Below are 15,921 nucleotides of genomic sequence, written 5' to 3' on the forward strand. Positions count from 1 at the left end.
GGAAGAGTTTTGGGCTGTTCGAATGAATGAGTTTTCTTGAGTTTGTTGGAGTTTCAGGTCTAGGTCAGAAACGTGATAGGCTATGCGTTTATCTGGGGTCAATTGTAGTTAAAGATGTGACAAATACCCCGAAAGTTAATCATTTATCACTCCCATCTTTCCCAAAATCCTGCTGCATGCCTTCTGCCACCAGAAACCCCGGCCTGATGACCACTTCACCTTTGGCACTGTGGCATTCGGTCATATTACGGGAACTTCTTACAATAAAGCATCCAGCACGAAGGTACACAGAAGTTCAAATGTTAACATTTTAATTTACTTGTAACAGCGACATATATAAACACCAGAGAAGAATTATTATTTGTGCAAGTCTTGTTTATTTCACCAGTAAATGTTATCTTTGGGTGTCTAGGCTTGATGGTTACCGAGTCTGGCACCGTGAAGATGTAATTATTAACCAGAGGGTGTTTCAGCTGCACACCAATTAATGCAGCTCTTTCACATCATTAGTCACAGTAATGCTCTAGGGAGGATACTCTAATCCCATTTTTATAGAGTTTATAGTTGCTTTTACATTGCTATGCTGCTGCTACCCCACAGCGTGCGGGCCCTGTGCAGTGAATGGCAGCTTGCCCGATTTGCCAAGGGTGGCGGCAGGGGACTCAGGTTTCTTTAACCCCATTTTCTAACACAGCTGCATCGGAGTCATTACCGAGCTGCTTCTACCTGAAGCAACTGGTGATTCCCCGTTTACATTGTGAGGCGGATTTTTTAATTCATTTACGGGGTGTGGGTGTCGCCGGCAAGGCCAGCATGTCTTGCCCGTCCCCAATTGCCCTCGAAGGTGGCGGTGAGCCATTTCAGAGGGCAGTTAAAAGTCAACCACATTGCTGTGGGTCTGGAGTCACATATAGGCCAGACCGGGTAAGGAAGGTAGATTTCCTTCTCTAAAGGGACATTAGTGAACCGACAATCCGGTAGTTTCATGGTTACCATTACTGATACTAGCTTTTTATTCCAGAATTTTCTCCAGTTGCCATGGTGGGATTTGAACTCGTGTCTCCGGATCATTAGTCCCGGCCTCTGGATTACTAGTCCAGTAACATAGCCACTATGCTACCATAGCCCTAGATCCAACAGCACCAGTTGCAGCACAAAAACAGTGCACCTTGCGACTCTCAACTTTACAAACAGAAAATACTGCAGATGCTGGAAATCTGAAATAAAAACAGAAAATGCTGGCGATACTCAGCAGGTCGGGCAGCATCTGTGAAGAGAGAAACTGAGTTAATGGGCCAGAAATTCAGGTCCCCACGGGTGAGTACGTGCTGGGTACTCACACATAGGGCCAACGAAAGTGCCGGTTTCGTGCATGCACTGCGCATGCGCGGGAAACCGGAACTTCTGTTCCCTTAAAGGAAAGGGTTCAGAGGTTGAACGCATGCGCCGGAGAGGCAGCGTGTATGCCTGGAACTTCCGGGTTTTTTTTACAGGTTTCTCCGGGAGGGTAAGTCTCCAGGAGCTACGCTTTTAAAAAGCAGTCGCAAGGCCTGCTTTTAACAAGGTACGTGGTGAATTAAGTAAAATTAAAACATTTTTTCCACAGGTTTATTATTTTTAAAGACTTTAAAAGAAAGGTAAGTTTATTTTTTAGCCCCGTTAGAAAATGTAATTAATTTTTTCAAAAATTTAAATTATTGTTTAAAATAGATTAAATAGTTATTTTATGTAATTTATAGTTATTTTAAAAATGTGATTTAAAAAAAAATTTATTTGAAGTTTTAGTTATGTTTTGGGGCTGATCTCCTATTCATAGATTTGACAGGTCTTCCTGTCAAATCTATGAATACAGATTCCCTGCTACGATTGGCTCTCCATGGCCCACGTGATCCCAGGGGACGCTTCGAACTAACTGCGCCCCTGGGATATGCAAGCACTGCGTGCCGGCAGCTGGAGGAGGCCCAGTATCGGAATCCCACGCGGGCCCACAGCACAACGGCCGGCACGCTAGGTAAGTGCAGGTCGGGGGCTTGCACCCGCGGGAAGCCTCCGACCCGAATTTCTGGGCCATTTCAGGTCAATGACCTTTCGTCGAAGGGTCATCAACCTGAAACGTTAATTCTGTTTCTCTCTTCACAGATGCTGCCTGACCTGCTGAATTTCTCCAGCATTTTCTGTTCTTATTTCAGACTCTCAACTTTAGTTGGGAAAGTCTGCAGAGCCCGACAAGCAGAAGCCAAACTGTTGGCCTGTACAGGTGGGCTGAGCGGTCGCCTGCCCGTCGCAAGAAAAAAATCAGCAGCAAGCGAGGTTGCCAGTGACAGGCATTCATTTGCCTTCTGACCTGGCTGTGCTGCATTCAGCAACACGTGGGACTGGGAATCCTTCCCCAGTGTGGCCCTTTTCACCTCTGGAGGCAACAGCACCACCTCATTACAAAAGCAAAATACTGCAGATGCTGGAAATCTGAAATAGAAACAGAAAATGCTGGAAATACTCAGCAGGTCAGGCAGCATCTGTGGAGAGAGAAACCGAGTTAACGTTTCAGGGCGAAGACCCTTCGTCAGAACTAGGAAAAGCTGGAGATCGAACAGGTTTTTAAGCAAGTGCAGGGACAGGGAAAGGTGGGGGGGGGGGGGGGGAGTGGAGGAAAGAACAAAAGGGAAGGTCTGTGATAGGCTGGAAGGCAGGAGAGATTAAGAGACATTAAGAGATGGTGCAAGGCAAAAGGAGATGGTAATGGGACAAGTTAAGAAACAAAAGATGGCTCTAGATGAAGTGTAAATGGCAGAGTGAAAGACAGCTGCCATGTGGGAGAGAGAAAAAAATATATAATAATTAAAATAAATGTAAAAAAATAATAGGGGCAGAGGTTCTGGTCTGAAATTGTTGAACTCTATGTTGAGTTCAGAAGGCTGTAAAGTGCCTAATCGAAAGATGAGGTGCTGTTCCTCGAGCTTCATTGGAACAGTGTAACAGGCCGAGGACGGTGAGGTCTGAGTGGGAGTTTTTAAATTCTCCTCTGTACTTCTTATATTCAGCCTGATTCTCCCTTGTATTATCAAGCTGATCTGTTGTACGCCCCCTTTTTCTGCTTCATCCTACTCTCTAACTCCTTTGTCATCCAGTGAGCTCTGGCTTTGGTTGCCCTCCCTATCCCCCTTATGGGAACGTATCTAGACTGAACACAAACCATCTCCTCTTTAAAGGCCAGCCATTGCTTTATTACATTTCTGTCTGCCAGTCTTTGACTCCAATTTACCCAGGCCAGATCCCTCCTCAATTCCCATAAAATTAGCCCTCCTCCAGTTAAGTATTTTTTATTCTAGAGTGCTCCTTGTCCTTCTCCATAACTAATGTAAACCGTATGATACTATGATCACTATTCCCGCGATGCTCCCCCACTGTGACATTCGCCACTTGATCCACTTCATTCTCCAGGACAAGATCCAGCAATGCATCCTTCCTCATTGGGCAGGATCAAGAAAATTCTCCTGAATACACTTCAGAAATTCCTTCCCTTCTCTGCCCTCAACACAAACACAATCACTGCCCCATTCAATATTAGGGTAAAGTCTCCCATTATCACTACTTTACAGCTCTTGCACCTCTCAGTGATTTCCTTGCAAATCTGCTCCTCTATCTCCTTCCCACTATTTAGTGCCCTATAAAATACACCAATAGCTCCTTTATTGTTTCTTAACTCCAACCAAATGGATTCTGTCTTTGACCCCTCAAGGACATTCTCTTTCTAGCACTATAATATTTTTCTTAATCAAAACTGCTACCCCTCCTCCTTTTTTCCTTCCCTATCTTTCCTGAATACCTTGTACCCAAGAATATTAAGCATCTAATCCTTCCTTTTTTGAGCCAGGTCTCAGTTATCGCCACTGCATCATATTCCCATGTGGCTATTTGCGCCTGCAGCTCACCAACCTTATTAACCACACTTCATGCATTTACACACATGCACTTAAGTTAGACCTCTTTGTATTTTCTATGATTCCACCTAATTCTGTATTATTTCCAACTCTAGCTGTCTATCCCAGTCCTCTGTGCACCTGGTTTCTACTTTTTAATACTACAACTTGGTGCCCAACCCCCTGCCGAATTAGCTTAAACCCTCCTCCACAGCACTAGTTAACCTGCCCGCGAGGATATTGGTTCCAGCTCTGTTCAGCTTCAACCTGTCCATCTTGAACAGGTCCCTTCTGCCACAGAACTGGTCTCAGTGCCCCAGGAATCTGAAGCCTCCCCTCCTGCACAATAATCAGGGAAATAAATTAACAGGCACTTGGAGAGGTTTAAGTTAATTAAGGAGAGCCAGTACTGATTTGTAAAATGCAGATCGTGTTTGACTAATCTAATTGAATTTTTCGATAAAGTAACAGAGAAGGTTGATGAAGGGAATGCAGTGGATGTTGTCTATGGATTTTAAGAAAGTGTTTGACAAAGTACCACATTAAAGGCTGGTTAACAAAATTGAGGCTCATGGAATAGGAGGGTCAGTGTCAGCTTGGTTAAGAAATTGGCTTAAAGACAGAAAACAGCGACTCGTGGAAAATGGTTGTTTTTCAGATTGGAGGATGGTAGACAGTGGTGTTCCCCAAGGATCAGTGCTAGGACCACTGCTTTTTTTGATATATATAAATTACTTGGATATTGGAATACGGAGTAAAATTTCAAAATTTGCCGATGATACCAAACTTGGAGATGTGGCAAATAGTGAGGAGGATTACAATCGACTGCAACAGGACATAGAAAGGCTAGCAGAATGGGCAGACAAGTGGCAGATGGAATTTAATACAGAGAAGTGTGAGGTGATGCATTTTGGCAGAAGGGATAGGGAAAGGCAATATAGACTTAATGGCACAGTTCTAAAGAGTGTGCAGGGAAAGAGGGACCTGGGGGTTCATGTGCATAGATCTTTGAAGGTGGCAGGACATATTGAGAGAGTGGTTAGCAAAGCATATGGGATCTTGGGCTTCATAAATAGAGGTATTGAGTACAAAAGCAAGGAAGTTATGCTGAACCTTTATAAAGCTCTGGTTAGGCCACAACTGGAGTATTGCGTCCAGTTCTGGTCACCACACTTTAGGAAGGATGTGAAGGCCCTTGAGAGGGTGCAGAGGAGATTTACCAGAATAGTTCCAGGGATGAGGGATTTTAGCTCCAAGGTTAGGTTGGAGAAGCTGGGGTTGTTCTCCTTGGAGCAAAAGAGGTTGAGGGGAGATTTGATAGAGGTGTACAAGATTATGACAGGTTTGGATAGGATAGACAAAGAAAGGCCGTTCCCATTAGCTGTTGGTACAAGGACTAGGGGACACAGATTTAAGGTTTTGGGCAAGAGATACAGGGGGGATGTGAGGAAGAACTTTTTTATGCAGCGCGTGGTGAGGACCTGGAACTCACTGCCGACGAGGGTGGTGGAAGCGGAGACGGTCAATGATTTCAAGGGGAGATTGGATAGGCACTTGAGGGAAATAAACTTGCAGGGCTACGGGGATAGAGCGGGGGAATGGGACTGACTGGATTGCTCTACAGAGAGCCGGCACGGACTCGATGGGCCAAATGGCCTCCTTCTGTGCCATAATGATTCTATGACTCTAGCCACGCATTAACCTGCCATATCCTCCCTATTTCTACTCTCAGTAGCACGTGGCACTGGGAATAATCCAGAGATTACTACCTTTGAGGTCCCGCTTTTTAATTTCCTCCATAGCTCCTTAAACTCTGACTCAGGGACCTCAACCCTCTTCCTCCCTATGTTGCTGGTTCTCAAGTTCCCGTTGCCACTCTGTTTAGCAAGCACTCCGGTGTAGACTCTCTCAGCTCTGTGCACACAGCTCCTGAATGAGTGATACTGATTCACTAGTGCTACACACTCCCCGAATGTTATACACTAATCCCAGAGTGCGCTACACACTCCCTGAATGTGTTGATCTAATCTCCAAATGTGCGGCACACTCCCTGAACGTGTGATACTAATTCCCAAGTGTGATGCACTACTCCGTGAAATGTGTTACACTAATCCCATGTGTTGTACGGTCACTGAATGCATCATACTAAACCCCATGTGTTGCACACGCCCTGAATGAGTTAACCAATCCCCGAGTGTGCAACACACTCCTTAAATGTGTTACACTAATCGTCGAGTGTGCTGCACACTCCCTGAGTGCGATATACTAATCCCAATTTTGATACACATCTCCCTGAATGTGTTATATAGTCCTCGAGTGTGCTGTATACTCCCTGAATGTGTTATATAGTCCCCGAGTGTGCTGCATACTCCCTGAATGTGTTATATAGTCCCCGAGTGTGCTGCACACACCCTGAATGTGTTATATAGTCCCTGAGTGTGCTGTACACTCCCTGAATGTGTTATATAGTCCCCATGTGCTGTACACTCCCTGAATGTGTTATATAGTCCCTGATTGTGCTGCACACTCCCTGAATGTGTTATACTATTCCAAGTGTGCCACACACCCTAAATGTTTTATACTAATTCCAAAAGCGCTGTACTAATCCTAGAATGTGTTATAATAATTGCTGAGTGTGTTGCATGCTCCTTGACTGTGCTGCACACTCCCAGAAAGAATGGCCACCAATGGTGGAACGATTAAAATCGGGGATGCGCAAGAGGCCAGAATTCGAGAAGCATAGAGATCTCAAAGGGTTGTAGGGCTGGAGGAGGTTAAAGAGATAGTGAGGGGCGAGGCCATGAAAGGATTTGAAAACAAGGATGAGAATTTTAAAAGCGAGGCGTTGCTTATCCGGGAGCCAATGTAGGTCAACGAGCACAGGGGAGATGGGCGAACGGGACTTGGTGCGAGTTAGGACACAGGCAGCAGAGTTCTGGATGACCTCAAGTTTATGGAGGGTAGAACGTGGGAGGACAGCCAGGAGTGTGTTGGAATAGTCAAGACTAGATGTAACAAAGGCATGGATGAGGGTTTCAGCAGCAGATGAGCTGAGGCAGGGGAGGAGTTGGCCGATGTTACAGAGGTGGAAATAGATGGTCTTAGTGATGGCGCGGATGTGATTGGAAGCTCATCTCAGGGTCAAATATAACACCAAGGTTGCGAACAGTCAAGTTCAGCCTCAGACAGTTGCCAGGGAGAGGGATGGGGTCGGTAGCTAGGGTACGGAGTTTGTGGCGGGGACCGAAGACAATGGCTTCGACCTTCCCAATATTTACTTGGAGGAAATTTCTACTCATCCAGTACTGGATGTCGGAGAAGCAGGCTGACAATTTAGAGAGAGCGGAGGAGTCGAGAGAGGTGGTGGTGAGTTAGAACTGGGTTTTGTCAGTGCACATGTGGAAACTGACGCTGTGTTTTCGGATGATGTCGCCGAGGGGCAACATGCAGATGAGAAATAGTAGGGGGCAAGGACAGATCCTTGGGTGGACACCAGAGGTAACGGTGCGGGAGCGAGAAGAGAAGCCATTGCAGGTGATTCTCTGGCTATGGCTGGATAGATGAGAATGGAACCAGGCGAGTGCAGTCCCACTCAGCTGGACGATGGTGGAGAGGCGTTGGAAGGAGGGGTCAACCATGTAAAAGGCTACAGATAGGTTGAGAAGGACGAGGAGGGATAGTTTACCTTTATCACAGTCACATTGGATGTCATTTGTGACTTTGATAAGAGCCGTTCGGTACTGTGGCAGGGGCGGAAACCTGATTGGAGGGATTCAAACATGGAGTTCCAGGAAAGATGGGCATGGATTTGGGAGGCGACAACATGCTCAAGGACATTGGAGAGGAAAGGAAGGTTGGAGATGGGGCGCTAGTTTGCAAGGACAGAGGGGTCAAGGGTTTTTTTTTTTTTTTTTTAATAAAAGGAGAATGGTGATGACAGCAGATTTGAAGGGGAGAGGGACAGTACCTGGGGAGAGAGGACCATTAACAACATCAGTTAACATAGGAGCCAGGAAGGGAAGTTGGGTGGCCAGCAGTTTAGTGGTAATAGCGTCAAGAGAGCAGGAGGTGGGTCTCATGGGCAAGATGAGATGGGAGAGGGCATGAGGGGAGATAGGAGAGAAACTAGAGAAGGACACCAATCCTGTCCTCATTCAACATCCACAAATGCACACTTCCAGTAAGGTTTGTTACATAGAGATCAGATGGGGTGGGGGCGGGGGGAAAGAGGAGAAACACTGGCTCATTTGCCCTTCACTAACCCAGGGCATTTGACGCAATTATTGTACCTTGCTTTTTGTGGTATATGTCAATGATTTAGACTTGAATGTAGGGGGTATGATTAAGAAGTTTGCAGATGATACTAAAATGAGCTGTGTGGTTGATAATGAAGAAGAAAGCTGTAGACTGCAGGAAGATATCAATGGACTAGTCAGGTGAGCAGAACAGTGGCAAATGGAATTCAATCTGGAGAAGTGTGAGGTAATGCATTTGGGGAGGGCTAACAAGGCAAGGGAATACACAATAAATGGTAGGACACTGAGAAGTGTAGAGGAACAAAGGAACCTTGGAGTGCAGGTCCACAGATCCCTGAAGGTAGCAGGCCAAGTAGATAAGATGGTTAAGAAGGCATACGGAATACTACCTTTATTAGCCAAGGCATAGAATACAAGAGCAGGGAGGTTATGCTTGAACTGTATAAAACACTAGTTAGGTCATAGCTATGGTGTGGAGATGCTGGAGTTGGACTGGGGTGGACAAATGTAAGAAGTCACACAACACCAGGTTATAGTCCAACAGCTTTATTTGAAATCACAAGCTTTCGGAGCGCTGCTCCTTCGTCATAGCTAGATTACTGTGTGCAGTTCTGGTCACCACATTACAGGAAAGATGTGATTGCACTACAGAGGGTACAGAGGAGATTTACGAAGATGTTGCCTGGACTGTAGAATTTTACCTTCGAGGAAAGATCGGTAGTGGGGAAAATGCTAGAGTCCATTATAAAAGATGTAATAGCAGAGCACTTGGAAAAAAGTGACCAGATCGGACAAAGTCAACATGGATTTACAAAAGGTAAATCGTGCTTGACTAATCTACTGGAACTTTTTGAGGGTGTAACTGGTAAAATAGATAAGGGAGAACCAGTGGATGTGGTGTATTTGGATTTTCAAAAGGCTTTCGATAAGGTCCCGCATAAGAGATTAGCGTGTAAAAAATTAAGGCACATGGGATTGGGGGCAAGGTATTGACTTGGATAGAGAACTGGTTGGCAGGCAGAAAGCAAAGAGTTGGAATAAACGGCTCTTTTTCCGAGTGGCAGGCAGTGACTAGTGGGGGTACCGCAGGGATTGGTCCTTGGACCCCAGCTATTCACAATATATATTAATGATCTGGACGAGGGAACTAGATGTAATATCTCCAAGTTTGCAGATGACACAAAGCTGGGTGGGCGTGTGTGCTGTGAGGAGGATACCGAGAAACTCCAGTATGATTTGGACAGGTTGGGTGATTGGGCAGAAGCATGGCAGATGCAATATAACGTGGATAAATGTGAGGTTATCCACTTCGGTGGCAAAAACAGGAAGGCAGAGTATTGTCTGAATGGCAATAGATTGGGAGAAGGGGAAGTGCAACGAGACCTGGGCATCCTTGTGCACCAGTCGCTGAAAGTAAGCATGCAGGTGCAGCAAGCGGTTAAGAAGGCAAATGGTATGTTGGCCTTCGTAGCGAGAGGGTTTGAGTACAGGAACAAGGATGTCATGCTGCAGTTGTACAGGGCCTTGGTGAGACCACATCTTGAGTATTGTGTGCAGTTTTGGTCGCCTTATCTGAGGAAGGATGTTCTTGCCATGGAAGGAGTGCAGCGAAGATTCACCAGGCTGATACCTGGGATGGCAGGAATGACGTACGAGGAGAGATTAGGACGATTGGGCTTGTACTCGCTGGAGTTTAGAAGAATGAGAGGTGATCTCATCGAAACTTATAAAATTCTAACAGGACTAGACAGACTAGATGCTGGAAGGATGTTCCCGATGGTCGGGGAGTCCAGAACCAGGGGTCACAGTCTAAGGATAAGGGGTAAGCCATTTAGGACAGAGATGAGGAGGAATTTCTTCACCCAGAGAGTGGTGAACCTGTGGAATTCTCTACCAAAGAAGGCAGTTGAGGCCAATTCATTAAATATATTCAAGAAGGAGTTGGATATATTTCTTAAGGCTAAAGGGATCAAGGGATATGGAGAGGAGGCAGGAACAGGGTACTGAGTTTGGATGATCAGCCATGATCGCATTGAATGGCGGAGCAGGCTCGATGGGCCGAATGGCCTACTCCTGCTCCTATCTTCTATGTTTCTATGATTGGATAGGCTGGCTTTGTTTTCTTTGGAACAGAGGAGGCTGAGGGGAGGCCTTGTTGAGGTGTATAAAATTATGAGGGGCCAAGATAGTGGATGGGAAGGACCTATTTCCCTTAACAGAGGGGTCAACAACCAGGGGGCATAGATTTAAAGTAATTGGGGGAAAGTTTAGAGGGGATTTGAGGGGAAATTTCTTCACCCAGAGGGTGGTGGGGGTCTGGAACACACTGCCTGAAAGGGTGGTAGAGGCAGAAACCCTCACCATATTTAAAAAGTACTTGGATGAGCACTTGAAGTGCCGTAACCTACAGGGCTACGGACAAAGAGCTGGAAAGTGGGATTAGGCTGGATAGCTCTTAGTCAGCCGGCGCGGACACGATGGGCCGAAATGGCCTCTTTCTGTGCTGTAATTTTCTATGATTCTACCACTGCCCTAGCTAACTCAACATGGATTGGGGATCAAGCCTAGGAGTTCAAAGGCCATTGGCGCGGAGCTTGGTATCTGTGTATCAGATGTTCTGTAAACAGAAATGGGGTCTGCACTTTAGTCTCCTTGGGCTACGAAGCGAAAAAAATATATCCAGAATTCCCACTCCTGGTTGCTGCTCAATGAGCACTGATCAACAGTACAAACATGCGAATGTTGGGTGAAGACAGGACTGGATAGCTGAATAGCCTGCTGACTGTCACTGACATGCTCACACATAAAGACTTGAGAGAAAAGTACTGCAAGGCTGCCATTCCCCACGGAACTGCACCCTAGCAAAAAAAAAAAAAAAAAACCGCTGGTTGCCATCTGGAGGGGAAGCAATCTGGTTGCAGCTGTATTAATGGCTGACTCTGCAGTGTCGCAGTGCTTTACGGGAGAATATTATTGTGGAGCATTTGCAATGTGAGAACTACACCCTGTTCACTATTGAGTTGCACGCTAAATGTGCATAAGTGAATTCTGAATTTAATGGGACGTGTTCTTGCAGCCTTATTATCCACACAGAATCTAAGATAAGCCTGTTTGGAAACCGTGTCTTGGCAATAAACTGAATTTTTATGTACAAGTGTCTACTTTGTCAGCATAGTTTTTGGGCAGGACAAGTTTGTTCTGGCTCACAAGAGAATGTGGTTAAGCAGAATATATTAGTGCCACGCAACTATCTCAAGTACTTGGTTTCTCTTTAATTGCTCTTTAATTCCAGCCTCTACGTTAGCACAAAGTGCAATCAATCTGGTACAGTATTACACTGGACCATGGCAATGGAGGTTTCTGTGATAGAGCAGTGTTGTCCAATACATTAACCACTAGCCACATGTGGCTAATATGGGGTTCCAGATGTGGCTAATTGCATTTCTGATTAGCAAATAAATGAGTATAGACACCATTGTTGGGCATATGATCTCAATACTCATATTTGCATGGCATATGCATGTGTACTTCATTTTTTTTGCTTTTGTTGGTAAAATAGTAAAATGAAAAGCAGTGCACGAATGTTTTTTGATCTCTGCGAGTGTTTTACTTCTTCGGTTGTAGAATGGTGGTAGATATTTGTTAAGTAAATTTACCTGTATGGTGTGAGCGTGTGCAAGGCATTTTCTACTAAAACTAGTGCATCTGGCTAAAATGGCCTCTGATTTCTATTGGACAATACTCTGATAGAATAGTTTTGATATTTTCAGAGAAATGGGACTTTGTCCAAACGATGCACGGTAACACTTTCTTGTTCCCACAGCTTTTTGTCCAAGAAAAATCAAACAAATGAAATTAAAATAATTGTCAATCAGTTTTCTGCTATTTTAGAATGGTTCTAAATTAAAACTCTAGCAAAAACCAGCAGGTTTATAAAATAAAGTTAGTGAAGCTAATGGACTTTTCCTGTTTCTAAAAAAAATCTTATGTTCAGTCCAGAGGGAGGGGCAAAATAGCATGGAAGTCTCTGGCGGCCCTACTCCTAGTGGCCAGATAGAGAGGGGGATTTGGGTCAGTGGTTAGTGTATAGTGCCGAGGAAAGAGGGAGAAAAGACAATTAAAAATATATATTGGGAATGGGAAGGTGATCCCTATCCAGTATAAATGGGAGGTAGGTTGGGGGGTAAATTAACAGCTCTCAAAGATTGGTTCAGGAAGCTCAGGCATTTCTTCGGAAAACATGATGTGCTTTTTATTATTCTGCACATAGACTTGGTGGAGGGTTTTTTTCCCCCTCCTCAGTCTGATTTTACATACGTGCTGTACAAGGCGTCGCTCAAAAGCAGGGAATCATGTGGGTGGATTTTTAAGTAAACAGCACTGGCCGGCAGATCCTCCAGCAGAAGAGCCACCAGCTATTTCAAGCAGTTCGTTAAAAATAAATATAAATACCTTTTTATAGGATTGACAATACTTAGTCACACAGGCAGGAAATGCCGATTAGTTAGTTCCTGGCTTCTCGAGAGTGGCAATTGAAAAATATTATGAGCAAATATAAAAGCATCATGTAGTAAACAAGCTGAGGCGGCGGGAGGGGGTGGGTAGCTAATCTTTCAGTCACAACAGTGTCCTATCGAAGGCCATGCACCAACTTAGAATTCAGTCCCGTAACAAATAAAATGTGTAGATTCCTAAAATACAGATCCTACTATACTTAACGTTAACCTAAATAACTGCATCCATGCAGTAGTCACTAACCCGGAGAACTGAATTTAATTATTCGCTATATGTGAAGTGTTACTTAGTAATTATCGCCGTAATCATTTTGAAAATGCGCCCCCGTCCTCATCGGTAAAAACACAAGCTTGGAAAAGACAAAAGATATATGATCTTGACCTTTTCAGCTGCTGCATCAATGGCAGATTGATTGTAGAAAGAGGTGACAGTTTTAGATCTTTCCCTGGCTAGTTCAGAATAGCCTGTCATGGAGAAGGTGGACCTCCACCTCGTCAAGGTGAACCCGCCCGCAGGACTCTGCGGGGTTGCAGCGGCGCCGAGAACGGGAGATGGATACAATCTGAGTGGATACAGTCTGGATCCTCCACCCCTGGCATACAATACTGTCAGCACGACTGTCCGACCTCCTGATCTGTTGGCCATCATTTCCACCTTGGTTTAGCCTGCTGGCTACACGCAGCCCTCTTTTTTTTTGTTTGCCTTCTTCACCCTTCCGATGTCGTTTTACCCCTTCCTATGATTGGTTTTAGTCCATTAACAGGCACATTAGATCTTTGCTTTCCGGGCAATTTTGCCGACTTGAGTCAGCCCAACAGTCCTTGCGATCCATATCCATCTTGCAGCTGAGATGCAGGCTTGGAGTAACTGCTTGTATGTTTCAGTCATGCTGCCAGCAGACTGCTGCCGCTGTCCAAATGGACAAACAACAACTGCCCAATCTCACTCATTGGCCTGCTCCAGCCTGTAATTTAAATATTAATAACCTCAGCCACCAATCGTGAGAAAGAGTCTACCCGACCGCCGTTGGATACGACAGACGTCACGATAAATCAATTTTGTGTTTCACTGAGATTAAACTTGCAGGAACAGATTAAAACACACCAATTCAGCTGATTTAATGAACGTTGTAAATGAAAGGGGCATTGTCACCCGCTTCACTGACCCGATCTTGCACCAGGTGTGTAAACACAGGCATGTTTAATTACATCATTTAAAAATATTTGTTTATGGGATTCGGACATTGCAGGCAAGGCCAGCATTTATTGCTCATCCCTAGTTGCCCTTGAGAAGGTGGTGAGCCGCCTTCTTGAACAGCTGCAGTCCATTTGGTGAAGGTTACTCCCACAGTGCTGTTGGGGCGGGAGCTCCAGGATTTTGACCCAGCGATGATGAAGGAACGGCGATATACTTCTAAGTCAGGATGGTGCATGAGTTGGAGGGGAACGAGGCTCGTGGATAGCACGTTTAGCGAGTTGTTCACGCCTCGGGGCAGGGCGGCACAGGGGGTGACCATCAGGCGGAGCAACAAAGGCAGGCAGGTAATGCAGGGAACCCCTGCGGGCATCCCCCTTTCAAACAAGTATACCGCTTTGGATACTGTTGAGGGGGATGACTCACCAGGGGAAGGCAGCAGCAGCCAACTTCCTGGCACTGGGGGTGCTCCTGCTGCCCAGGAAGGGGGGAAAAAGAGTGGGAGAGCAATAGTGGTAGGGGATTCTATAGTAAGGGGAACAGATAGGCGTTTCTGTGGCCGTAGACGTGAATCCAGGATGGTTTGTTGCCTCCCTGGTGCCAGGGTCAAGGATGTCACTGAGCGGCTGCAGGGCATTCTGGAGGGGGAGGGTGAACAGGCAATGGTCGTGGTCCACATTGGTACCAACGACATAGGTAAAAAGAGGGATGAGGTCCTGCATCAAGAATTTAGGGAGCTAGGTAACAGATTAAAGAGCAGGACCTCAAAGGTTGTAATCTCTGGATTACTCCCAGTGCCACGTGCTAGTAAGTATAGGAATGGGAGGATAGAGCAGATGAATGCGTGGCTAAAGAGTTGGTGTAGGGGGGAGGGTTTTACTTTCCTGGATCACTGGGCCTGCTTCTGGGAAAGGTGGGACTTGTACAAGTCGGACGGGTTGCACCTGAACCAGAGCGGGACAAATATCCTTGCGGGGAGGTTTGCTAGCACTGTTGGGGGGGGTTTAAACTAACTTGGCAGGGGGATGGGATACAGAGGGGAGCTGAAATAGGGGGGGATGTGCTGCCAATTATAGAGAAAAAAACAAGTCAGCTTGGTAGACAGGGCAAATATATAAGGGCAAGGCTGGATGGCATCTATTTTAATGCAAGGAGTCTTGCGAATAAGGTGGATGAACTGAAGGTGTTGATAAACACATGGGAGTATGATATTGTTGCTATCACGGAGACATGGTTGAGGGAAGGGCAAGACTGGCAGCTCAATATTCCGGGGTACAGAATCTTCAGGCGAGACAGAGGGGGAGGTATAAGAGGAGGGGGTGTCGCAATATTAATTAAGGAGTCAATTACTGCAGTAAGGAGGGATGATATATTAGCAGGGTCCTCCAATGAGGCCATATGGGTGGAGCTTAAAAACAAAAAGGGGGCAAGCACTTTGCTGGGAGTGTACTATAGGCCTCCAAACAGTCAGGGGGAGATAGAGGAACAGATATGTAGGCAAATCTCAGAGAAATGTGCAAATAATAGGGTAATAATAATGGGGGATTTCAACTTCCCCAATATTAACTGGGATAGTCAGAGTGTGAAAGGCTCAGAGGGTGTAGAATTCTTAAAGTGCATCCAGGAGAGCTTTTTGAGCCAGCATGTAGAAAGTCCTACAAGAGAGGGGGCAGTACTGGACCTAATTCTCGGGAATGTGGCCGGCCAAGTGGAAAAAGTGCTAGTAGGTGAGCACTTTGGTGATAGTGACCATAATATGGTAAGATTTAAGGTGGCCATGGAAAAGTACAGGGATGGGCCGGAAATAAAGGTTCTAAATTGGGGGAAGGCGGATTTTAATAGGATAAGGCAGGATCTGGCCAAAATGGACTGGGATCAGCTACTTGTAGGAAAATCCGCATCGGAGCAATGGGAGGCTTTCAGAAGGGAGATTGAGAACATACAATGGCAACATGTTCCCGTAAAGGTCAAGGGTGGTTCCAAAAACCACAGGGAACCTTGGATGTCAGGGGATATACGGGAATGGATTAGGAAAA

General features: G+C 45.6%; 1 protein-coding gene across 3 annotated transcripts in view; it reads right to left on the reverse strand.

The window, feature by feature from the left end:
* bckdk (branched chain ketoacid dehydrogenase kinase) overlaps positions 1–13,630 on the reverse strand; it is an 85,896-nt gene extending 72,266 nt beyond the window's left edge. Inside the window, exon 1 of one of the 3 annotated variants that reach the window (XM_085964281.1) lies at positions 13,073–13,629. In XM_085964281.1, the coding sequence (XP_085820407.1) occupies positions 13,073–13,339 (267 nt within the window). In that variant the 5' untranslated portion in view covers positions 13,340–13,629. Of the gene's footprint in view, positions 1–13,072 lie in introns of all 3 variants that reach the window. The other 2 variants (XM_085964280.1, XM_085964282.1) reach the window with 2 other exon arrangements.
* Between the last annotated feature and the right edge of the window lie 2,291 nt (positions 13,631–15,921).

The sequence above is a fragment of the Somniosus microcephalus genome, chromosome 22 (genome assembly GCF_052327205.1).
Source record: "Somniosus microcephalus isolate GS21.2 chromosome 22, FLI_Smic_1.0, whole genome shotgun sequence".
NCBI classification, from domain to species: domain Eukaryota; kingdom Metazoa; phylum Chordata; class Chondrichthyes; order Squaliformes; family Somniosidae; genus Somniosus; species Somniosus microcephalus.